This window comes from Clinocottus analis, unplaced genomic scaffold (assembly GCF_023055335.1).
Source record: "Clinocottus analis isolate CAN_PGR_092001 unplaced genomic scaffold, fCliAna1.0.p SCAF_14, whole genome shotgun sequence".
In the NCBI taxonomy this organism is placed as follows: Eukaryota; Metazoa; Chordata; class Actinopteri; order Perciformes; family Cottidae; genus Clinocottus; species Clinocottus analis.
This window is the reverse complement of record NW_027175865.1, coordinates 4,948,488-4,972,510: the sequence shown is the minus strand read 5'-3', so window position 1 is coordinate 4,972,510 and position 24,023 is coordinate 4,948,488. Positions and strand designations below refer to the sequence as shown.

General features: G+C 45.5%; 2 protein-coding genes across 5 annotated transcripts in view; both read left to right on the top strand.

Annotated features, from left to right (window-relative positions):
• rbms3 (RNA binding motif, single stranded interacting protein) overlaps positions 1-17,412 on the top strand; it is a 247,507-nt gene extending 230,095 nt beyond the window's left edge. For all 4 annotated transcript variants that reach the window (XM_068575458.1, XM_068575461.1, XM_068575460.1 and 1 more), the window contains 4 exons: positions 6,640-6,750; positions 14,265-14,354; positions 16,182-16,306; positions 17,288-17,412. In XM_068575458.1, the coding sequence (XP_068431559.1) occupies positions 6,640-6,750; positions 14,265-14,354; positions 16,182-16,306; positions 17,288-17,291 (330 nt within the window). In that variant the 3' untranslated portion in view covers positions 17,292-17,412. The remainder of the gene's footprint in view (positions 1-6,639; positions 6,751-14,264; positions 14,355-16,181; positions 16,307-17,287) is intronic.
• A 783-nt stretch (positions 17,413-18,195) lies between these two features.
• The window catches only part of LOC137784531 (TGF-beta receptor type-2-like), a 41,953-nt gene continuing 36,125 nt past the window's right edge, over positions 18,196-24,023 (top strand). The window contains exon 1 of the mRNA XM_068575288.1: positions 18,196-19,423. Coding sequence (XP_068431389.1) covers positions 19,342-19,423 — 82 coding nt within the window. The 5' untranslated portion in view covers positions 18,196-19,341. The remainder of the gene's footprint in view (positions 19,424-24,023) is intronic.

Here is a 24,023-nt window from a genome sequence, read left to right as displayed (position 1 = left end):
TCTGCCAAAGAGCTCCGGAGTAGCTGCAGGGCCAGCCAAGCGCAGCATTGCTGTCTGTCCCCCGTGACTTATCCTTCCTTATTTCCCCCCTTCTCCTCACTGTGGACTGCATGTGCGTCAAGTGTGTATTTGCCGGCATGCTTTGGCCCTTCGCCTACAGAAGGGGAATCATTGAATTACACCCTGGCCAGCTCTCCCTGGCCTCGGCTTTAAATATCCGCTTGCTGGGCCTCTTAGAATTGAACCATAACTATCTGCCCTCATCGGATGGGGGGGCGAGTCGGTGCACTGTGTGATACCCATCTCCCCGCTTGACACGTAAAACGTTCCGCGGATTCAGAAGGGGAACATTATGTTGGTCTCATGGATTTGACTGCCGAGGCAGAATTTGAGACGGGGCTACGGTCGTCCTTGAGCTGCTCTCGCTGCTCTTCCTCTCTTTTTCTCTTTATCCTTCTGCCGTCCTCATTCCCTCTCTACTTCTTTCTATACATCTCCCTGTTTTTGTCTCATTCCATCCCTCCTGCCTCTCTCTCTCTCTCTCTCTCTCTCTCTCCATCTCTTTCTTCTCTAATGCCCTTTCAGATTACAACTGCAGCTACTGTGCCGGTGCCAGCAGAAAATCGTCTGTCCAGGGTTAAAGTTGCATTCATATAAGAGAGATATTGTTGCAGTGCCACAGGGTGACTGACGGAAAGAGAGAGAGTGAGCGACTGCATTTTCACTATAAGCTGTTTGGTACTACTTTGAAAAATGTTGCGATAGCAGCAGAAACACATTTTGAGACAAAAGCTGATTTACTTTGGTGGACAGGCTTTACTAGCTCGCTGTGTTTAAAAAAAAAAAAAGGATTTCTAATCTTTTTTTTTTAGCTTTTGTAAATAAGCTAAATATTCTGGAGAGATCCTTGAGTGTGAAATGATCCATTTGTATACAAAAGGCAGTCAGAGAATGGTTGATCCAAGCGTGGAGAGAAATGGACCTCCCACGAAGACATGACAAATACTGTTACATGCTTCATCTAGCATCTTTATCCTCTCTTGTACGCATGCAAATACACACACACACACACACACACACACACACACACAGTACAAATCCATTAATCCATACAATATCCTCTTCAAGTTAGTGGATTCTCTCTGATAATGACCTTATTAATATGGGCATTTTACGGTCATTATGAATAGTAATAGGCACTGAATTCATTTGTACCCAACAAAGCAACAGCGTTGCTCTAAACGATGCTAATCATAGCCAATCAGAAACATATGTCCAGAATGTTTTGACCTGTATTTGTAGCCTACAGCGCCTCACGTGCTAACTGGCGAGGCTGATTTTCTGGGGTAAAACATTTTATTGTAATTCAATCTGAATCCACTGAGATTATTGTACATGATTGACAGGCAAAATTAATCAATAAGTGTCTGAGGATTGATCCATCATCGCTCTTGTTGTCATTCCATTGTGGAGGACAAATAGTTACACGGGAGATAAACATCTTTGCCAGAGGTGAGAAATCCTTCCTTGGTATCTGGCTCCAAATGCTAATCTGTTAACATACATTGTTTTGGCCACTCAGCTGCTTCATTTTCACAGTCGCGTTGCCTCTCGGTTCCTGTGGGGTCTGCAATTAAGCTTTTCAAAACCGTATTAAAAAAAACTCAAAATCAAATTTGAACATGATGGCGGAGGCTACAATAAGCCGCAATCTGCATCAACGTCGACTTGTGCGGCTTCATTTATTACTATTCATCAGTGTGAACGACTGTTTCTCTGCTCCTTCCGTTGGGTAAAATGAGCAGTTCCCCTTCCTGGCTCAGCCCATGGCACGCTGTGTCTTGTAGACAGACTGTGTTGGTAATACAAGGGCAGCCCTGGTACTCTGTTCGCCCCGAGGAGGGATTCATGCTGCGGATTAAAGTGAAAGACCCAGGATGCTGGCTCCCTTTTTTGGGCTTTTCCTGAATAGAAAGGTGCCTGAGGGTATCTGAAATCTGTGGTCACAGTAGAAGTAGTTGAAACAAAAGTCATGGGTGGCTATTGTTAGGCTTATTAGAGCACAAATATAGGACACGACTTGAGCGTGGCACTCAGGGTTAGAGTGTTCGAGAGCAGATCTCAGCCGGGTGTGTCTACAACGACCACTGCTCTAATGTTTGATTGAACAAAGACAACCCACAATTGGCCAATCGCACAGAATCTCTCTCCGCCAGTGCAGCCACCGCGTCTCTTTCTCACTCTCGCTTAACCACACAACCTCCCTACGCACACACACACTGCCTCATTAAACCGCAATCATTATGCATTTTGTGTTGATGGAAAAATCAGGAGGGCTACCGGGCAGACGTTTGCCGCTTACCCAGACATGCAGATCTGGACGCTTGATCCTCTTGCGGCCCCTTACCGGAGGATGAAGGAGTCTACAGTCAAATGCAACAGTCAATAAAATATGTCTATCAAAAAGTGTGAATCATCGCAACCACATAAGGTCCTTGAGCATTAATGAGCACACAAATAAATATGAGATTGATTGGTCAGTAGTTTGCCAGATTCATCATGGACAGACACACAAATGCACACACACGCGGCCGAACACACACTTTCCTCCCACTTGTATGCCGGGCAGAGTGTATGGGGATGCATACACACACGTTCAAAGCATGCAGAAACATATAAATATGGATGAATTTTTGTGGCTTCTACCGGGTGAGTTTCTGCACCTCCAGTATTTACCCTTCAGGTGGGCAGACGTCTAGTGTTAGCGGTCCTTGGCATTCTGTGCTGTATATAGTTACCAGTCAATCATCAGCAGATGTTATATAACACCAGGCTTTCCAGACCAATAACGACTGAGTGAACAAGCTGTGTCTGTGTCTGCACGTTCCACTGGAGATGGAGAAAAGTCTACCCAGTCCTGAAGCTCCAGCAGAATTACTCGAAACCCTGTGGCGGGGAGCCGCGGCAGATCTCGAAGTACGCGGCAGTGTTGCATGTCACATTTACCTCAACACAAAACACACTACCGGCATCAGTATCCGAAACCACCGAAACGTCGCATGGAGAAACCAACTGTCAAATACAGCGAGGAATGTGTCGAGTCAAGTGCAGGTCCTCTTTCATGTGGACAAGTGATGCTTTGTTTGGTTGGAACACAGCCTCGTCATTGTTTGACGCTCTTGAGGCTTTTAATGTGTTTTTTTTTGTGCCAACTTTCACATTTTACCTGTCAGAAAGCACTTATACTTTGAAAAATGTTCCTTGTTCATGCCCCATTCTTACTTTTTACCAAGCTAACAGAGCAGATTTATTCTTGCCAGCAGTGGAACATCACAAGCATGTAAAGTACTTGTAGCTTTGTTTTAAAAATGTTGTATGAATAAAGTTGTATTATCCCGGCAGTATTATCATGCAATCGGTGACTCCATTGCCGCTTGTTGTTGAGTTTGAATTAAGGGTGTTTTACGACGCCTTACAGACAGTTCTAGCAAGTTGTTGTATTGGTTCAAGCACACAATACAGCAGTGGTCGTTGCAGACTCATATGGCGGGGATCTGCACTCTACAGATTGCACCTTTCCAGAAGTAGAGGTAGCATTGCAGGGTGGGGATCAGCGTGGGAGCTCCTCTTTGAAGCCTCAGTATGTTTTCACTTGGACCGAGGGCATTTCCCAGAAAGGCAATTAAGTTTGATATTCCTTCCTGCAGCAGCAGTGAAGATGAGCCGAATGGCAAGCTGTAGAGAGAGGCATACTGAACAGTTTGGAAGTCACCGAATTTTTGCAGCATGATAGAGAACCTCTGCAGAAGACATCTTGTGAAAAAAAAAATAATAATCTTTTCCTTATTTGAAAGATGTCATCATTTTCTTTTTTCCACTTAAAATGATACACTTCTGTGTCCGTGAAGATTATTGTCTATTTACTTTGGGGAGAGCTTCATGACATGTTGTCACACTTTCCAAAATGAGCCATTTTGTTCCTAATTTCTAAATCTGTCACCGCCTTCTCGGCGAAGCGGATTTTAATATGACAAAAGACCATTTTACATTCCTTTCGGTCACATAGCTGCAAAGAAAAAGACAATATCTCATCTTAGCGTTCACAAAAGTAGATGACATTCTGTGCAGCAAGAAAACTAAACCCCGAACATGCTGCCTCCACCTTACTGCACCTCGAGTCTGTCGGGCTGAACATCCTTTAACCGTAATGATCAGGCAGTATAAACTTTATCTGTGTGACATTTATGTATCGCCATGCCCATTTTACAGCTGTTATTTCTGATCAGCAACTCTAAAGACAAAGTAATGAATATCAGCTGATACCAATCGGGGCTCCATCAGCCGGAGTGCTGCTATTTACTCGTAATGAGTGGTCGTTAAAAAACACTGCAGTTTTTTTTCTTTTCACAAGATTTGTTATTTGCTGTACATTGTCTCTGGTCGCTGAGTGTATATCAACGTATTTAACAACCAGGGGGGCTGAAATCATCTGTCTCCTGTCTGAAGCACGATCAATACCATCTTAAGCAAGACGGGTTTTTTTTTTTCTGGGACGCGCAACACATTTCACTCACACGCCAAAAGTAGCGCATACATGGAGGAGATCTGTAAACATTGTGTCACACATTTGAAATGCATCTGTAGCATCTATTATATTGCTCTTTCTCTGGCTTCCTCTCACACGCAGCGGGCGATTCAAAAAACATATATTGTTCTATTTGTGTCAGTCTCCTTCTCATTTCCTCTCGTCTCTGGACAGACACACGCCACACACACACACACACACACACACACTAAAAATCCCCTCTCTCACAGACACTCAGTCTCACAAACACAGAAAATCGAAATCACAAATCGGCTTAACTCTCTCTGACACGTCTGTGAATTAAGCCTTTCCGTTGCTCTCCCTTTCCCATTATAAAGGCATTGTCGGAGGCTGAATCGCTAACAGGTAGCCCACAGCTCCTGCTGCTTCCCTCTCTTTCTCTTTCCTTCTCTCCTCCTCTCTTCCGCTTTTTCCTTCTTTGTCGTCTCGCGCTCTCTCCCCTGCGTGTCTCTCAGCCTTTCTCTCCAATTCCCCGTCCTCCCTCTCTCCCCCCCGTCCGTCCGTCTCTTCTGGCTCCCGTCTTCCTCATAACCTCCATCAGCTCTCTCCTTAATCATCCTTCTCCTGTCCTCACGCTGTCTCTCTTTTCCTGTCTCCTCGTTTCCCCTCTCCTTCACTTCACCCGTCTATCACAGAGAAATATTGAGTTACTCCACTCGCCGTTTCTGATTTTCCCACACAAAACCCATACGATTTGAGATCAGTTAATCTGCTTGTTAACTTGGAGTATTTCTTAAGTCAAAGTTTTTAAGTCCTTCCTAAGAACTTACTGAATCAGGTTGCACCATTAAAACTCGAGAAATGTGTTTGGCACGGTAAAGACTTCAGAAATGTGAAAATGTGCTGTTCAATCAACTTAAATGACATTCATCATTCACTCTCTGGGAAAGGATCATATGAAGCTAGCATATTGAGTGAGGGAGAAAGAGAAAAGGAGAGAGAGGGAGAGAGAGACGGAGACAGAGAGTTGGCTGACTGTGTTGTGAATGCAGGAAGTAGACAAGCAGAGCGGTTCTGACAGGCTGTGTCTGCACAGTTTGTTCTCCAATAGGCCCACACAGAGTCACCAGTGGGCTGCACGCACACTCACACTCACACTCACTCACTCACACACACACACACTACCAGAGCTGAACGCCCATATGTGCACACGCAGACACCAGTCAGTCTCTTTAAACACTCGCGCACGAATGCTGTTACGCACAGTGTGCTGCAGGCTTAGCTGCAAACTCACATAGACACGCTCGCAGCACAGACACACAAAGCGAGAACGGGAGGCGAGCAGGGGGGAGAGGGCTTGGTTTTGAACGCGCTCCTCTCGAGGCTTCGGTGCCGGGGAAATGGAGCTATCATGACGACGGATGAAAGTGCAACAATGGTTTCATCACTTTCCCTCGTGTTCCACTGCACCGCGGAAAAAAGAAGCTTCTCGCGTTCCCATCCGCCCGTCAGGGAAAACATGCAGCGCAACACACCAAGAGGAGGGGGGCTTGAGAGTGTGTGAGAGATGGGGGTCAGAGAGAAGGCATCCTCTCCCCGCAATCAATGAACCTCACAAACCCACATTGTTGATACATCAGCAGCAGATATAGTCTATTTTGATGGACGGAAAGACAATAGTGTGTATTGATCTTGAAAATGTCCCTGTGTTCTGTTGCTGTTTGTTGACACAGTCCCTCTTTCTTTCTTCTTCTCTGGCTGCGTTTGTCCTCGTGTCACCCCTGCCTGAGTCCCACCCCTCTCCCTTCCTCTGTTTTTATTGCTTTTATGTTTTTGAAGATCCTTCCTGTCCTCCTGCTGACTTTCTCTCTCTTCTTATCTTTTCTAACCCCAACTTGTGGCCTGGCCTTCTTTTAACCCTTAGCACCACACCCTATCCTCTTGCGTATACACCCTTATGTGAACCTTCATTTTTTATGTGGACTCCCAGAGGACTGTCAACCACTCTGTGGAAGCTCATCAGAATAAAGAATAGCCACAGCCTCCTCCTCTCTGCTCACCTCCTCCTCGTCTTCTCTCTTGTCCTCCATCAGGGTGCAGTGATCACGCCAGCCATGGACCACACTATGTCCATGCAGCCTGCCAGCATGATGGGCCCTCTCGCCCAGCAGATGAACCATCTGTCCCTGGGCACTACAGGAAGTGTGAGTACGCCTCGCTGTGCTACAACCAGCCATGCACGTATCAAAACACAAATGCACAAACACAAGCCTCTCTTGGGTTTGTGCAATCCAGACGAGCGAACCTCCAAGTTGAGAATCAGAGCAGTCAGCCTTGGTGGGCACACTACTCGGGGAAGAGGTTTGGGGGTGAACAACTTCACACGCTTATTTAATAATTATTTAATGCTTTTAGTTTTTAATACAGTTGACAATGTGATTAACAGATTTTCCACCGGCAGTTGGTTTCATTGTTACAATCTTCCAATCTGTCAGCAAGCAAATATTTACAGGCGTCTTTATTCTACTCATTAAATGCCCCGTCTTATCTGTAGGCGCTATTTTTTATTAGTGCAGCTGTTGTGTGATTGCTGATTGGTTCATTTAGATTTCTGTGATCAGTTTATTGCTAACAAGAATACCCAATATAGCTTAGCTGCCTGAGGCTGACTGAATTGTTAATTAACTGTTGGGCTAAGTGATTTATATTTGACTCTTTTTACTTCTACTCGTGTGTGTTTGTACTTCCTGTATGTTCTATGAGGGACTAGTGTTTCACTGATGATACTTTATGGCACCTTTTTTTGCCTTTTTATCTTTTTGTCCAATACTTTTTCACAGTTTCACAACTGCTTTCAGTAAAACCTCAAAGTGTGTTTAGCTTGCTGCATAGCTGTCCACCCACAGTAGCCAGAAAAAAAGCTTGAGTACAAGTAGAGAGTTTTGCAAATTGTGGGGTAACATCTAGACACTTTCCCACCCCAAAGATATGACAGTAAATCACAATATTATGTAATATTTAGCACCATGTCTTTTTCAGGGAAATTATTTTTGGTTAGTGAAATAATAATACAGCATTTCTGAGACTTTTGTAAAAAAAAAAAAAAACATTATTATGTGAAGGATGCTATTCAGTTTCATTATAATGTGTGATTTTGCAAGATTCATAAAGCCATAAAATAAATGCAGGAAGTAGCATGTACACAGTTTCAGAGTCAATAAATCCATGACTATATTGCATTACCTAAAAATGCTCAAACACTGCAAATCCATCCACGGAACAGTGCACTTAAAATGGATTTGCGGCTGGCGGTTTTGCTGCTATTTCTTTTCAGCATAGCAGTCCTGCAATGAAACACACGTAAAAGTCTACATCTGCTCTTTGAGACAGAACGTTATACGTTGAGAGAGAAATCTGCAGGTGTCCATTACACAGCAGGTTCGGGTCAGGATGACCAAGTGGAGGCCTTTTAATCCGGGGACTGTTATTCATTTGGGTCCCAGACAAAGTACACATTGAGTAAGAGATGGATTTTACATTTCCTTTCAAGAAAGCCAAACCTCCTTAGGCTGTCGCCACATGTGCTCTGCCGTGGACCTGCCGTATCATTTGTTTTACCCCGCATGCGTTTACCGCCAGATATTGAAGGGGCGCGTTTCCTCCCTGATCTTCCACATTAAACAGATTTCCTGCAAAGTTTAACGGTGTGACAGGGCCCTCTGTTCTCCACCTTCCTCCCTCCCAACCCCTAATTTCTGTTTCTTTCTCACACGTTCTGTCTCACTCACTCTCTAAATCACACATCACATCTACCACTCCATCAGTTTTCTTTATTCCACACACACACTGGCTTACAGTCGCCGCCCCCTAAACCAGGAACTCCCCCCTGTTTAAGGATCAAGTCGACTTAGAGGTGTTGCACAGTTCTGAAGCCTGACTTCCTGCCCTAACCCTGCTGCCCGGGGGCAGGCAAGCAGGCAGCTTTACTCCGGCACTTCGTTTGATCTGTGTGTGTGTGTGTGTGTGTGTGTGTGTGTGTGTGTGTGTGTGTGTGTGTGTGTGTTTGTGTGTGTATGATTGAAACAGTGCCGTATTGTACAGTTATCCATGTGTTTCCAGGTGAGCTGTCAGCGACTGTGACGCCATGTTGGCTCTGTCAGGAATGCCCCCTCCCTAATCGGCCCCAGCTGTGCTAACAGCCAGGATTAGAGACAGGCTAATCTATGATGATGGCTTCTGATGTTTGATGGGTTGTATTATAGGAGAAAGTGGGTTAAAGCACTCTCTCTCCTTTTTTTATTTTTTTTTCTCATTTACTCTCCCCTTTCTGCCTGCTTAGCTTTCCCGAGGCGGTGTGCCGCGTAGCACAACTCCTTTATGGCTGTGCTGCACACACGGCATGCCACACTTGATCATCAGTGGGAATTGAAACGTGTTTTCTATGAAGCTTACTCTTAAGCCAGATGTGAAAGCCCTTTCATAATGCCTGATTGAGAAGGCCTGTTAAAGGAGGAGTTGGGAACCAGCATCTGTAACTATCCGTGCAGTAAACAGGACTGGACACCACATACGCTTAAAGCACATTCTTCAAGTGCAGACACATGGTGGTGAGGTTGTTTTGATTGACCCCCCACCCACAGGCAAACACACACTGGTCACATGACTAAACCTTCGCCGCAAACAGGCACCTGCCATGAGTCGTGCCTCCAGAGTCAACAAGCCATCACGACTTCCGCCACTCCTCCGAATGTTCCAGGACTCTCTGTGGCTGCTCGTGTATGGCTGTGGCTTTCCTCTCCTTTCCAAGAAAAGAACCAAATGTTCCCGGGTCCGCCCAAGCTGCGACGCTGGTGTGGTGACGGTAGCTTTCCGAGAACGCCGTGCTATTTTGCAGCGGTGGATAGGCACGGAGGCTTTGGCCCTTTTTTTTTTTTTTTTTTTACAAAAGGAGTGGCGAGGAAAACCTTCGCCAAGCTCCCAGCTGATGGTCACTGCTTTGGAATCCAGCTGCTTCGCCAGAAAAGGATTCTGTGTGCAACAACTTCCACAGTCACCCGGCTCGCTTTGGCGTCTGCGCTCTTGAACAACTTGATTACAGAATGCTAAAGAACCTCAGGCTCACTGTTTATGGATGGCACACATAAACATGCCGTGCAAGCTCCTCACTGATTTATTCCACCATGTTTGGTGCATATTGCTCCGTTACTGATTTATTTACTATCTTCTTCCTCTCAACACTTAGCAGGAGTCTGTCTATCTGTCATGCTTTGTGCTTGCTCATGCCTGCTATAGACGCGCGTGTGTGTGTGTGTGTGTGTGTGTGTGTGTGTGTGCGTGTGTACACACGCATGTCAGTGTCTGCGTTAGTGCGTGAGCGACATAGTGTTTGACATGACAAGAGGTGACCTTCCCTCTGTGTTCTCCATCCTCTTTCTGTCATGGCATGTAGAAACCCAGGTCTCGGTTGTCATGGTGACAGTGGTGATTGACAGCGTCTGTGTGCCTGGAAGACAGATTTGTGTGAAGCGCTTCCCTCTATTATCTGGGCTGCTTCCCTTGGTTGTATATGGGGGGAGTCTTAAGTACAGTATGTTATTTTACATTTCCATAAATGTGCATGGCTGTGTTTAACCTCTACTCACCCGGGGAAAGTTGACCGAGCGTGCGGTCCCTTCGTTTGCAGCTTCTCAACCAAACAGTAACGCGCGCTGACATCTGGGTGATTCCCAGTACCACCGAGCAGCTAGGTCCTTGTAGGACCTTGGAGGTAATTGTTCAGGGAGGAACAACGTTTTTTTTTATGGCATTTGTAAAATTTACAGTGTGCTTTGAATGTGTTTAAGGGCTCACAGCCAAGAACTATGGTGCAAGAATTGTGCCGCTCTTGAATTAATTTTAATGTTCTGAATTTGATGTTCGTGCTGAACTTTTGAATTTGAATATGTTCCCAATTTGTATGTACATTAAATGCATGAGCTTGCAGCAAGGCCCAGACTCTGCAGTGCAGCCAGATCGTTGCCTGAAACGCTGCATATCGATCATAAAGAACAGGAGTTTATGTGACAGTTTACTGTTGATGGCATAATTTGGGTGTCTTAAAGCAACAGTTGGTAACTGTAATAAAAATAACTTTTTGTCATATTTGATCAAACTGTCACTATATCCTGACAGTAGCACACAAGAGCACCTGCTTCCCTGCCTCCTTTTCGTGCTAATGGCATTCGCAAGATACAAAATGTGCCCGAAGGAAAACAACCAATCAGAGCAGAGAGGTCTCTAACGCAGCTGTCAATCACTGTTTGTGAAGATTGTGAACTCCAATAAAAGTGTCTAACTAGGCCGCGCTGATCATCAGTGTTCATTTTGGCATCTATTTTAGATCCAGTCTTAGTCTTTAAACAAAAATGCGTCTTAATTTTAGTCATAATTTAGTAATTTTTACCCTTCAAAGTTTAAGACTATTTTTAGTCTACGACAATTTAAAACATTTTAGTCCAGTTTTAGTGGCTGAAAAGTAATTACAATTTATATGTTGTTTTAGTTTTTAGTGTAAATGTCAATTTTGATTGATTTTGGATTGATTTTAGATGTTATTGAATATTTTAGTCAATCTAGTATAGCCAAAACAACAATTGCGCTACAACAAAAACTATGAAAAAATGACTGGGAACTACTTAATCATTCTTTAAAGACCTCTCTTGTAATTTGACACAACTTAAAGCTGTGCCAGTCTTTTTAATAAACAATCTACGAAACAAAACCTGTAGATCAGATGATTAATGTGAAATCATATTGTGTGTATGCTTCTCTCTGTGCACGCGTCAGACAAACAAAATGGACAGATTTTGCCCGTATGAACCTTCGCGAGGGGGGTGTGAACGAAGCCCGGGGGCCGAGGTCCGGAGGGCTGTTCACGGTGAAGTGGTACAGCACCGTGATTCACAGCCGCTGGTGTGCAGCTCCATTGTGATGGAGCCTCACAGCTCAGATCAATAGTCATCAGAGCCCATCCCCACGCCGCTCTGCCATTAATAACCCGCACTGAGTAGCTGGATGCTCTTGCCTTGACCAACTGTTATCCTCCACCTTGCAGCCGAGGCAAATGAACAGCCCGTCGACGCGAAGATAGATGTGACGGAGGGATAAACAGAGAGGCGGATGATTCATTTGAACATTTAAACATGCGAGCGAGCTTTTGCTTCATTCCACCTCTGGCAGAACTACAATTCCCTCAGAGATTTGTCTTCTTCTTCTTGAAGCGGAAAGCTAAAAGTAGAAAGTCGTATCCAGTGCAGAGGCCCAAAAACCGCTGCGGTGCCGGAGCGGTTCTGTCTATGGTCTGGTACGTCTGCGTGTTTCCGTCCTGCTGCATTGCGGTGTGACTTTATACAGTGCCTATAGTTGTCATTGAGAGCGATGGCAGGGAAGAGACTTAAGCAGTCTACTCACACCAGCCTCGTTAAGGAACTATTCAGGCCCCCCGTTCATCAAACATACGCACCCGCCATCTGCTCCAGTCGCAGGTGTGTGTGTGTGTGTGTTTGTGTGTGTGTGTGCGTGTGTGTACACACACAGGTGTGTGTGGCTGTGAGAGTGAAAACAACATTTATTGCCAATTAGGGATATTTTATATCGCCCAAACCTGTCCCCTGGCTATGGACAGGGAAGTATTAAAAGAGTTGAAATTGGACAAAAAAAATCATCTTTATCGCCATAGCAACCCAATTCATTGTCGCCAGGCTTGACGTCCCTCTGACTCGCCACAGCAGCGACGGCGGCAGCTTGCCCTGCTCAACCTGCCACATTAGATAGGTTAACTAATGGTTATGGTGGAAGGAAAAATCTTATTAAATGTTCTTGTTGAATCTAATTTAAATTCCTTTTGCAGTCCTGCAGAGAAATATAACATTTCAGATGGACACCGTGCCTTTGACAGGGAGATTTTGATAATGCTAATTATCTCCCGCTTCCCTTCATTTGCTTCCGCGCAGCCCTCACAGGTGAGTCGACCCAATAAGTTAATGAGAAGGAGAGGCGAAGACTAAAAAGTCCTGCGGAAAATTGGTATGCGTGCTTTGGATTCACTGGGGAGAAGGTCACTTCAACAACCTGATAGGCCCTTTTACACAATAGCAGGTGGAGAGAGAGCGGGAGAGCGTGCGAGAGAGGGAGGTGGGGAAGAGAGCGAGTGACAGAGAGGTGAGAGGGAAGAAGGGACGACACGGAGAGGTAATGTGGTAATGTGTCAGGAAGTCTGGATGTGCCGCCTCAACCCCGTCCTGAGTGTGACAGGCCTGCAGGTGTGATAACCTTAACTTTGCACGCGCGCGTTATCCCAAAAAGCCGCGCTCACATGCGAACGCACACTCACATCCATCCCGGGGCCTCCTCCTGGCCATGTGCGGCTCCGGTGGGGGAGTTAATCACCCATGTCCATGGCCTTTAGCTGCTCTCATTAGGGGTGAGCGGTGGAGCCGTACCCGATCCATTAGCAACGCTGCCGGTAATGACACTTCACCAGCACCGCCGGGCCCGCGGCCAAGAAAGGCTCCGCAGCCACGGCACAGCCCCCTTCCATTACCGCCTCCCGCTGCATACTGCCGCCACGCTTTTTACCACTGGCAGAGGGACTGAGAGGAGAAGGAAAAAATAAGAAAAAAAAGGGATTGTACTTCCTTTTTCTTTTCTTTTCTTTTTTTGGACCGGAAAAGCAGCAGGAAGACGTTGAGAGGAGGAGAGGCAGCCTGGTGGCTTTTATCTGGGATCACATCCGTTGGCACTGTACTGCCGCATTATCGTTCCAAGCCTCTTTGTCTTTGTCGTCTCTTTCTCTCTCACACACACACACACACACACACACACATGCATGTATGTTCTCAACACCCAGCTGCACAACTTACCTCCACATGCACAGTTGGACAGACAAATAGTGATAAGTCATCTTCAATGCAAAGGCATGCGCTAATTAAAAATAAAGCACACACACACACTTGCAAGTCACTGTCGTGCCCGGTCACCACACACAAACACACACACACACACACACACACACACACACACAACATGCATTCACAGCAAGTCCCAGGAAAAAAGCCTCACACAAAGTGCCGTGTCCTCATTCATACTTCATGTGAAAGCCCCGTGGCTGTCATGTAACCGAACGTGTGTCACGTCTGTAAAATGGCCATCATGGAGTGAGCCAGCGGCCAGTTAAACGCCGGGGCAGGCATGTCTAAAGGAATATAGGCCACAGGCAACAGACCTCCTGCTTTCTCTTTCGCTTCTCTCTCTCTCACTTCCCCTTCATTCCCTTCAGCTTTCTTTTTTTCTCCATTGTTTTATCTTGTACTCAGCTGTGGTCTGCAACATTTGCCTGCCTGGGAAATCTTTGGTGGAACAGCTGGACATCTCTTCCTCCTCCGCCTACCTCACATACTCTCTTTCTGCTCTGCTCTGCTGAGAGTGCACACATTCTTTTAGCGCCCTCCAAAGGATGCTGAGAGCACAGCAAGCTCGTATTCACAGTGATTTCGGGGAAGCAATAGCAGTAAATCAGACTTTAAGTTTTAAAGGGATTGTAATGCCCGCGTTAGATATCAGAAACACCTTTCTTGTCCCATTTTGGATAATACAATGTCATAAATGGGTAATATCTTTGTTTTGTGATGTGGGTGTGCAGGGGTTTTTGATATGCATTTGTCTTGTGCTTGTGTTTCAGTACATGACTGCTGCAGCTGCCGCGGCGCCTATGCAAGGGACCTACATTCCCCAGTACACTCCTGTGCCTCCAACAGCCGTCCCTGTCGAAGTAAGACCCGCACACGCATACTAACCATCAGGTTTACCCACAAGGGGACACATCATTACACCGGACAGCCCACTCACTTACACCCACCAGCACTCACTTTTCAAAATTACAAAAGCCGCTCACCACGTCAACAGAACAAAACAGTCATTAAATAGACAGATTACATTTTGCCGTAAATTGCCCGCGCTCCCTCTGAACAAATGGCCTCGCACCACCAGCGAATAGCCGGGGTGAAAAACTGAAAGCGAAGCAAGATGAGTCAGAAGTTTTATAGTATTTGGGAAAGACATTTGAAGTGCGGCACAGACTTTGTCACTTCCTCGGCGGCTGTCTGTGCTGCTGGCGGGTTTTGTCGGAGCGGCCCAGCCTGAGAAATGATGAGCGTGGCAAGCAGGCGGGCCGGCGATGGAGAGCGGGGACGGCTGTCTGGCGGCTGACAGTGCGGCCGTATTCAGATGGACTATCAGTCGTGTATCAGATGACAGGAGCTGAAGTGAGACACAGTGCCGGCGGTGCTGCCCCCCCACCCCACTCTCTCTCTCTCTCTCTCTCTCTCTCTCTCTCTCTCTCTCTCTCTCTCTCTCTCTCTCTCTCTCTCTCTCGCCCCATCTCCACAGCCGGTCCGGGCTGGTGGGTAGCTGGAACACACGCGCACATCCGTCAGCCACTGCGCTCTGGTTAACCCACCAACCACGGACAATGACAGTTTCCCCTGACAGACCCATTAGTCCCTCCCTTCTTCCTTTCTCATATCACCTCCCCCCACCTTCCCCTCCCAAGCTCCCCCCTCTTCTGAAAGTTCCTCGTGAAGGAGTGGGACGGAGTAGAGAGATGTAGTTGCAGCGTAGCCCGTGGCGCCTCAAACCTATTTCATCCCCGCCGCCGTCCTCTCAATGCCAGCGTCAGCGGCGAGGTGTACATCACTGCATCAGCCAGTGTCTGCAGGGCTGATGTATGGGCGGGACGCGGTATCCTTGAGAGCTTGTTAAAGGTGATTGAGTTGACTCAATGGTGGGGGGCTATCGATAATGCTGGACACATACAAAAAAAAGGCAAAGAGGTTGTGGTTATGAATTCAGCGCACAGGGCCATCTTTTTTTGGCCCTTAATGTAAGAGTCTGCAAGCAATTTAGCGCGATCTGTTTTGTTATTTGCCCATATTCCACCCCTATACCACTGTACAATAAAGTAATTATCTATATATATCTAAGGTGTCAAATCACAGGAGCATGATGCTTCTTCTGTTCTTTGTTGGGTATTGTATTTAACCACATTTCTCCCAATATCTATATTTAATATAAATAGGTTTAATTGCTGTAGCACACTTGAGTGCTGTGTTAAAATTTAAACAGCTCTTTTGCACGGCTGCACCTTTACGAGGAATGAATGGAAGACGTCTCTGCCATAGTTTTGTATGCTTTTCTGACAGCCGGCATATTGGCATCCATGAGAATTGCTTATCTACAGTCTGACTTCAGAGTGATGGAGCTGTCAGTCTGAGAAGTTAATAATCCAACAGTTTATTCGGTCTAACTTTTATGTCATGTCAAAACTGTTTTCCGTTTATTATATTATACAATATTATTTTTAAAGCCCAAATGTACAAGTTTGTCGGAGAAGGCTTGACTGTTTTGATTCAAGTAAGAAAACGCTCCTTTCACAGTTCCAGGACAGAAGGACATGCATTAGTGCACATGCATGCGCAGAGTATAGCAGCAGATGTGGATCCAGTCACGTCCTTTTCCAGCAGGAAGTGTCCGAGCTTTGCAGCGAGATGCTTGTTAAAGCGCAGAGCTGACACATTTTCCCTCCGTGCCGCGTCCTCAGGGAGTGGTGACGGACGCCTCCCCCCAGACAGTGGCTCCCTCGTCACAGGAGGTGGCTGGCCAGCAGCAACAGATCCAGGTGGACGGCGCTGGCGACCATGTTCCTGCTTACTCATACCAGTCCAAGTGAGTCAAACGATGGAGCAGGACAGTTGCTGTCAACCATTTGAACATGGCCTTCTCTCCTCTCAGGGTAGTTGTTAGGCACTGTGTGTTCAGCTTGTCCGTGTGTCTGGTCCGTTCTTGTGAGCGTAATATCTCAGGAACGCCTGCAGGGAATTTCTCCAAGTTTGGCACAAACATTCAAGATGAACCGGTTAGATGTTGGTGGTCAAAGGTCTCTGGGACCTCGCAAGAACACATATACCTCAACAAAAATGATATGCTGATTATGACAATTTCACATAAATGTGAAGGATAAAATGATGAAGTGATGACCTTTTAGACGGGCATAAATGTCATAAATGTCACCCATAACGTGGTTGGCGGAGGCGTATGACCATAAGGCGCTATTATTTATTATGAATAATTCTTTCAGTGATTATTTATCAAGTGTCAAGTATGGGCGTTATGGCAATATGTATTGTGAACAATATTTGTGTGTCATTACCTTTTTGTAGACATAACTTCTGCCACCAACACGTCTCAGTAAATCAAACTGGTATGGACAGGTTTCCTGTCTGGGAATTATTTGGTAATCATAAAAAAGATTTTTGGGAGATTTTTTTGTATTTATTTTTTGGGTCACAAAAGCAATCAAATTGCGAGTTATTTCTCTTTGACTGATAGTTTTAGTGAAGCCAAGCTCTACAAAACACTGATCTAAATCAATAGAGAGTGGTGCCACTGTAAATGACTCAAATTATTCCTGGCTGCTGTTGTCATTTGCTCGTCATTTTGGCAGCACTTTTTGCTTTTGTGACACAATCTGAGCCGTTTAACGTGCTTCTTTTTGCCTCAGCCTGCTGACGGGGCTGTCAGCTGTCAGCTCTGTTGCCTTTCTGTGTTTGTAATATTGGTCTTTGATTACAACGCCACACCCCCCTCCCCCCGCCTCCCCTCCCTCCTCCCCTTTCTCTGTCGCTCTGTTTTCTCCTCTTTCATCAGATAACGGCCTGAGCGAATGTTCCTGTGACAGCGTTGCCTTGAGACAGAAGGAGGCTGCACTGTGTATGTGGGGAAAAGAGGAAAGAAAGAGATTGCTTCCAGATTGCCCAGGCACCAAAAAAGAGACACTTTTTTCATTTCCTACCTGGCCTACGAAAAAAAAAAAGAGGAAAAAAAAAGGAAAGAAGGAGGCAAAGAGTGCTGAGGAAGGGGACGGGGATGGGGAAATTGCTGGGCACAGTGCAAAAAAAAAAAGTGAAATTGTTTAGTCTGGGAACCTGCCAGAAGGGCTGGGCTGAAGCTTGAAAAGTTTCTCAAAGAAAATTCTCAACCAATAAAAAAAAAATTAAAAAAAGAAAGAAAAAAAATGAAGAAATTAAAAAAAAAAAAAAGGTTGAATGCGCAGGTAGGCGATGAAGTTTATTTTGTAATTAGAAAACGGGAGTCAAGTTTGAGATACACACAGAGATTGTCTTCCTCAGATATTAAGCTACAATTTCTTTTCACTCTTTTTTATGTTCTAGTGTTACATTTTACTTTTCTAGATATATTCAAAAACAAAGTGTTTTTTGTTTTTTTTCTTGAATCTTCATGGCCTTAATTTGAAGGGCGGCAGAAACTTTTTACAGAGTTTAAGTCTGACGTCTGGTTGGAAAAAAAAATAAAAATAAGCAAACAAAATCAGTCTCTTGGACCACTTGGAGGGTACAAGACACTGGAGGAGCTCTAAAGAGGAAAAAAGAATCTATCACATAAGCTGTACAGATTTAATAGAGAAGAGCTTTTTTTTCTTTTCTTCATTAGAAGAAAACTTTGATAATTATTATGTCAGAGGTAACTAAGTGTCAGAAGAAAACAAAATGTCTGTTGGGGAAAAAGACTTGTGGGGGGGAGGGAGGGAAGAAGCTTTGAAGAGATTTTTCACAATGAGGAAAAAATGAAAACATAAGAAAACATGCTGCATTGTGGATGCAGTCTGTTGCAAATGCTGAATTTGTTTTTTATTATCATTATTATTATTATTTTACATGGCAAAGTTGCTGTCAATGACATTAGTGCTTTTTATCTGCCACATTTTACCTTTTTTATGAGCTTAAAGATGTTTTTAGCCCGCTTTGCTTGTCACACTGCAAAAAGGAGGGGGAAAATGAATAAAAAAACTATAAAATAAAAAACTATTAAAAAAACTAAAATTTCTGGCAGTGAAATAAAACAGTAGATTCAGTAGGAGCTTACGGTTTAAACCAATCAGTGCAAAAGCAATAGAGGAAATTGTTGACAATTTCTGTAGTCTTTCCTAGTTGTGGATCAAATGCAGCCCATGGATGGCCATTTTTATACCAAAGATGAAGAGACACTCTGAACCAGAGTTTTGTTTTATTTTGTTTTCCTTTCTTTTCTTTTTTCATTTTTTCAGTTTGATTTTGTTGTTGTTGATGTTGATGTTGTTGATGATGTTAATGTTGATATTGTTGTTGTTGATGTTGCTGTTGTCGTTGTTTTTTATTTGACCTCGATGGCCGGACCAGTCCTTACTATCCTTCTCAACATCTTCTTCTTCACTCGGTTTAAGCTAGTTGTCCACGGTTGTCACACACACACACACACACACACACAGACACAGAAACACACACGCACACACACATACACATGTCAAAACACACACACTCACTGTACAAACACACACATCGAACAGTATTTAAAGTGTGATGCAACCAGTGGCGGTCCCACCAACAGTCTTCTCTCTTCATCTTCTGGTCTTGTCTTTTTCTTCATGTCACGTTACTTTAACGATGCTTTCACACACCGTCGGTGCATTCCACCTCTCTCTATGTCTCTCTCTCTCTTTCTCTCTCTCTCTAACAGATCCTGCAGGGAAAAACTTTAGGAAACAGATTGTGGAAAGCTCCGTGGTTGTCGACACATTGCTTCCAGCTTCGTCCCCTTAGTGGTTTTCTTCCTCAGTCTCTTTATGTCGTTTATTCAACCGTCGCTAACTCCACCATTCCTCTGCATACTGGGCGTGAGTGTTGACCTGCTTGATAATCTCTGTCATGTATCACCAAACACAGGTCATGCTTTTGAGTATTTCCCCGCCCAGAATACAAGTGGTGTTTGCTGCATATTGGACATCAAGTAAGTTGTTTGTGAGTATTTAGCAATGATTGCATTAACTTTGATGGCACTAGATGATATTTACAGAGCATATATATATATATTGTGAAGAAGTAATTGAATCATTTGACATTTTTCATGCTTCATCCACTTTCTTCCCCGAGAGTTAGATGAGAAGTACAATTTCACTCTCTCGTCTGCACGGTAAATATGAAGCTACCGCCAGCAGCTGGTTAGCTTAGCTTAGCACAAGGGCTGGAAACAGCTAACCTGGCTCTGCCCAAAGGGGACAAAATCCACCTACCAGCACCTCTAAAGCTCAATATTTACAACATTTTATCGTGTTTTCTCGATCCGAACAAGAAACAAAGTGTAAAAGCGACACCTGGTGGCTTTACAGGGGGCTACCTCTTGGCCAGGCACAGTAATTAACTGTAATCCAGGAAGTTACTGTAAAGAAACTCCTTGAACAATGCATCTGAACAGAAGCAAGACCCGTGTGCGTTGTGAGACAACCATCCCTCTGTGGCACTAACAAGCCGTGGAAGCAGTGAGTCTAAAAGGACTGCTCATTGGCAGGGGGAGGTCGGTAACATGGCTGCTCACCAGCCATAACAAGACGCTGATGGCAGCTCCTTCCTCGGCCACCGCCGCCGAGTGTCAGTTACTCCCCTGCTTGTCCCAATTTGTTGCACAAACAACTCCCGTCACATCTTATCCGGCCTTGCCGTCCCAGAGCTGTGTGAGGTTTTTCAATGATTTCCCCTCTGAGGATGATCCCCCTGAAGACATTGCCTGTGGGACTGCGGCCATTTCTGCCCCCATTAGAGCGGCCTTTGTGTGTCGGGAGAGCGGTGCGTCTGCTCTGCTGGCCCATGCTGACCCGCTGTGGGGCTGCAGCGCTAAAGAGACCCCCGTTCTCCTTCCCTGCTTCACTGGCACCATTAATGTGCCACGGCCGAGCCAGGCTCCTTTTGCTCTCATTTTCCCTCATCCCTCCTCGCTCTCTCTCTCTCTGAGGTTTCTTCTCTTTATTGGATGGTGCAGAAGCAGAACCACAAACCAATTTCAGTCACTCTCGCAATGAGGCTTGACGGGCCCAATTTGTCTCCCTCCGGGGCAATAGGATCCACTCCAGTGTCCCTCGAAAGACCCCTTTCTTTCAGATGGAGAGGGGGCTTTTTGTTTGGCGACATTTGCACTCGAGCTCTCATTCAGATCGCCGCTCCAGCGCTGCGTTTCAGGGCCGCGACAGCTTCGTGGCGCACATCGCGGGCCACAGCCGCGTCACCACGCGAGGCGATATATTTGTAACCAACAATCAAATTGTACATCGAGTGCCTTTTAACGAAGCTTCCGAATAATTCCAAATCATCCGTGTGATGAATTAAAGAGAAGAAAAGAAAACATCAAATCACGTGGAAGAGCTAGTTTCAGTTGTGCTGTCGATGTGCTGCACAACACGGAAGCTCCGGTGTGGTGCTAAAGAGGAAGCGGTCCCCGGCTCGTGCCTTCCTCGTGTCCACTGATCTCTGTGAAGAGCCGGCCACTGTTTAACACTCCACCGTCAACTCGCTCTGAACAGACCCACCCGCCCGCTTCGAGACACACAAAAGAAACAGGCACACACTGTTAAAGCCATACCCTCGCTCTCCTTCCCCCCTCAGTCGGTGTTAATACCTGCTTATTTACGGAGGTCAAAAGCCAAATGTGTCATTCAAAGTGTCTCTCTACGACCGTTCAGCTGTTTATTGTCCAATCAAATCGACACCTGCCCGTTTACTTTCTGCCACTCAACATCTGCTCGCACTCGCCTCGAGGCCGTGGCTGGCTGTCACGTCCCCGTGAACAAGTCTCCGCCACATTAGGGTCTTAAACGCCTCACAAGTGTAGTAGTTTGGGTTTAACGCTCCTCCTTTAAAGCTCATGTGTTCTTCATTGTGGCGTGAACTCTCTGTATTCCATTTCTGAGTCGTTCTAAGTAACTTAACCAGTTTTAAGCTAGTGTGTGTGTGTGTGTGTGTGTGTGTGTGTGTGTGTGTGTGTGTGTGTGTGTGTGTGTGTGTCAGTATGCATGAAGAGTTCTCCTACTCAACTGTTCAACTTTTAGCGAATACAGTGGCATATACAAAGCTATAACAGAGTTCTCCAGACTTTTACGGCTGCTGTTTTATAGAGAATAGGAGACATTTTTGAAGCTTAATAGGACTCGTGACGCAGGAGTTGCACATCGGAGAGCAGAGCGTCCCACAAATGTCCTGAGATTCAATAGTAATGGCATTATGGGAAAATGGGATTACAAATAGCTAAGAGATTATGGAGGGAGAAAAAGAAAATGCACAACAAAAAAATATCAGCTCCATTTTGCTAATGGAGATTCAAGAAAGAAAAAGATGTTAAGGCAGGTGTTTGCTTTTTATGTACGGCGCCAATATTTCACAGAGATCTGAAAGATTACCCGACCGAACAAACAGAAATGGCTTTTTCTTAATAGCACAATGGCATAATGTACTTTTCTGGAATACCAATACCTTCGTGGAGGAGTACAGAAGGCATGCCTGCAATTTTAAGGAGGCTGTAGCAGAAACACTCTGCTCCCAGTCTGCCCATGTGTCAGCACAAACCAGGAGTCAGCTATACCAAGAGAGGAAGAGTGTGTGTGCGTGTGTGTGCGTGTGTGTGGAAAGAAAGAAAGATTGGAGCATCATTAGCTGCTGTTGCCGGGCAGAAGTGGTCATATAGCCTGGAGTTTTCTGTCTTCGTGCAGCAGCGTGTCCCCCGTCCAGGACTCCAGGAGCTCTGCCCATCGCTAATTAGCATCGCTCAGTCTTCCCTCCCTCCTCCATCGCACCAAGCCCGACTCTTTTTTCCCCTTTTTTTCTTCACAGGCCGTCATCGTTTTCCACCTCCTCCATCCTTCGTCTTTGGTGCCACTTTCCCTCCCGCCGTTGGCATGAGTTGCATTGCCTTCCTATCTCACGTCCGCGTCCTTCTCAGACTGCGATCTGGTGCTCTGTCTCTCTCGTCTTAGGATCTCACCTGCTCACCTACCAAACTGGCAACACGCAAGCAGCGATCTGCAGCATGACATCGTGTCCCCTCGTGCTGATTTTGACCCGTTCCACTAATCGATACATCCTTACTCGTGACTCACGGATGATTAGGCGGGAATGCTCTCGAGGGAGTACACCGCCATCACACTCGTAGTCTTCTATTCCTAAGGACAGCAGGTTGGAGGTGGAAAGTCCTTGTTGTCAGTGTCGCGGTGATATTGTTTGCTCTCGTTGTGCCAAAATGACAAAACAAAGTTTATGCAATCATATGTTGAATGTTTAGGTGATCTGATAATATCGAAAGCACCACAATGCAGTAAACTCACTCATCTGATGCTCAGAGAGGCAAGTGAGAGAAAAATAACCTGCTGAAGTCCGACCGAAACCGTTTTCTGTGCGTGTGACTTGAGAACAGGTGGATGATCTTTCCTCAGAGTTACTTATTTGTTCACATTAAAAAGGTTTAGGACGGGGTGTGTCTGAGGCTGAATTGCAGCTCTGCAAACACACTTTATAAAGCACATGGAGAAAAACCTCCTGTGGCCTAAATGAGTATTACAACAGGAAACAATTTGGGAAATGATCCTAAGAAAAACAATACGTGTACCTGCCAAAACTTCTCCTTTTGTTCCTCCGGTCTTGACGGATGAAACTCATAAAAATGATCCCGTTCACCTTTTCTAAAGTCAGAAACACAGAAGAGAAAAGAAGCTCCATCAGACTTGGGTAATCTGAATAAGTTTTCCCTCACTTGTCTCCCAGTGCTTCCACACTCTAGGAAGAATACTCAAATTCTCAGTTTTGCTTCTCAACTTCTGTGTGATACAGGAAACGCAACATTATTTTCCCCGTCAGTCCTCTGTGGATAGCTCACACGGTCTCTACGAGCTAAATCCTCTTCTGTACGACCCGATGAACACAGATCTGGAGACTTTACCTCCATCTTCTCTGGTGTCTGCTTTTCAAGGCGAGGCGCTTCCTCCACTGCGTTTAAAAGAGAAAGTCAGTCCTCGACTCATTGCTTCTCACCATCCCTTGAAGTCATGTATGTAGTGTGGCTTCACACTACATGTATGTGGTGTGGCTTCAGTCGCAGCAGTGAACTCGTCAGATGTCTTGCATGTCATACTCGGTTGTCGCGAGGCTCCTTGTGGTTCTTGTGTTTTAGGAAAAACAGTAGTTCAGAGTTACTCTCACAGTCTCCCGCTGAGGGTAAAGGAGAACCGTGGCTTGATTACTCATCACACACACACACACACACACACACACACATGTAATGCAGTGAGAGCATTGCTCAAACTGCCCCCCACATGAGCGAGGCCCTGTGCTTTTTAATTGATGCTTCGCTCCACCTTTGATGAGGGATATCGATTGGCCACACAACCCCAGAAGCACAGCCGGCCAGCGCCGCCCTCGTGGAGACCAAACAGCTCGCGGAGAAAAACCCAACAATCACTAGGAAACGGACGACCAAATTGTTGAGAGCAGTGCGTTAGCCACGGGATTAATATATCAGATCAAAAGAGGAACTATTTATTGGGACAGCAGAGCGGTTTTTGATTTGTTTA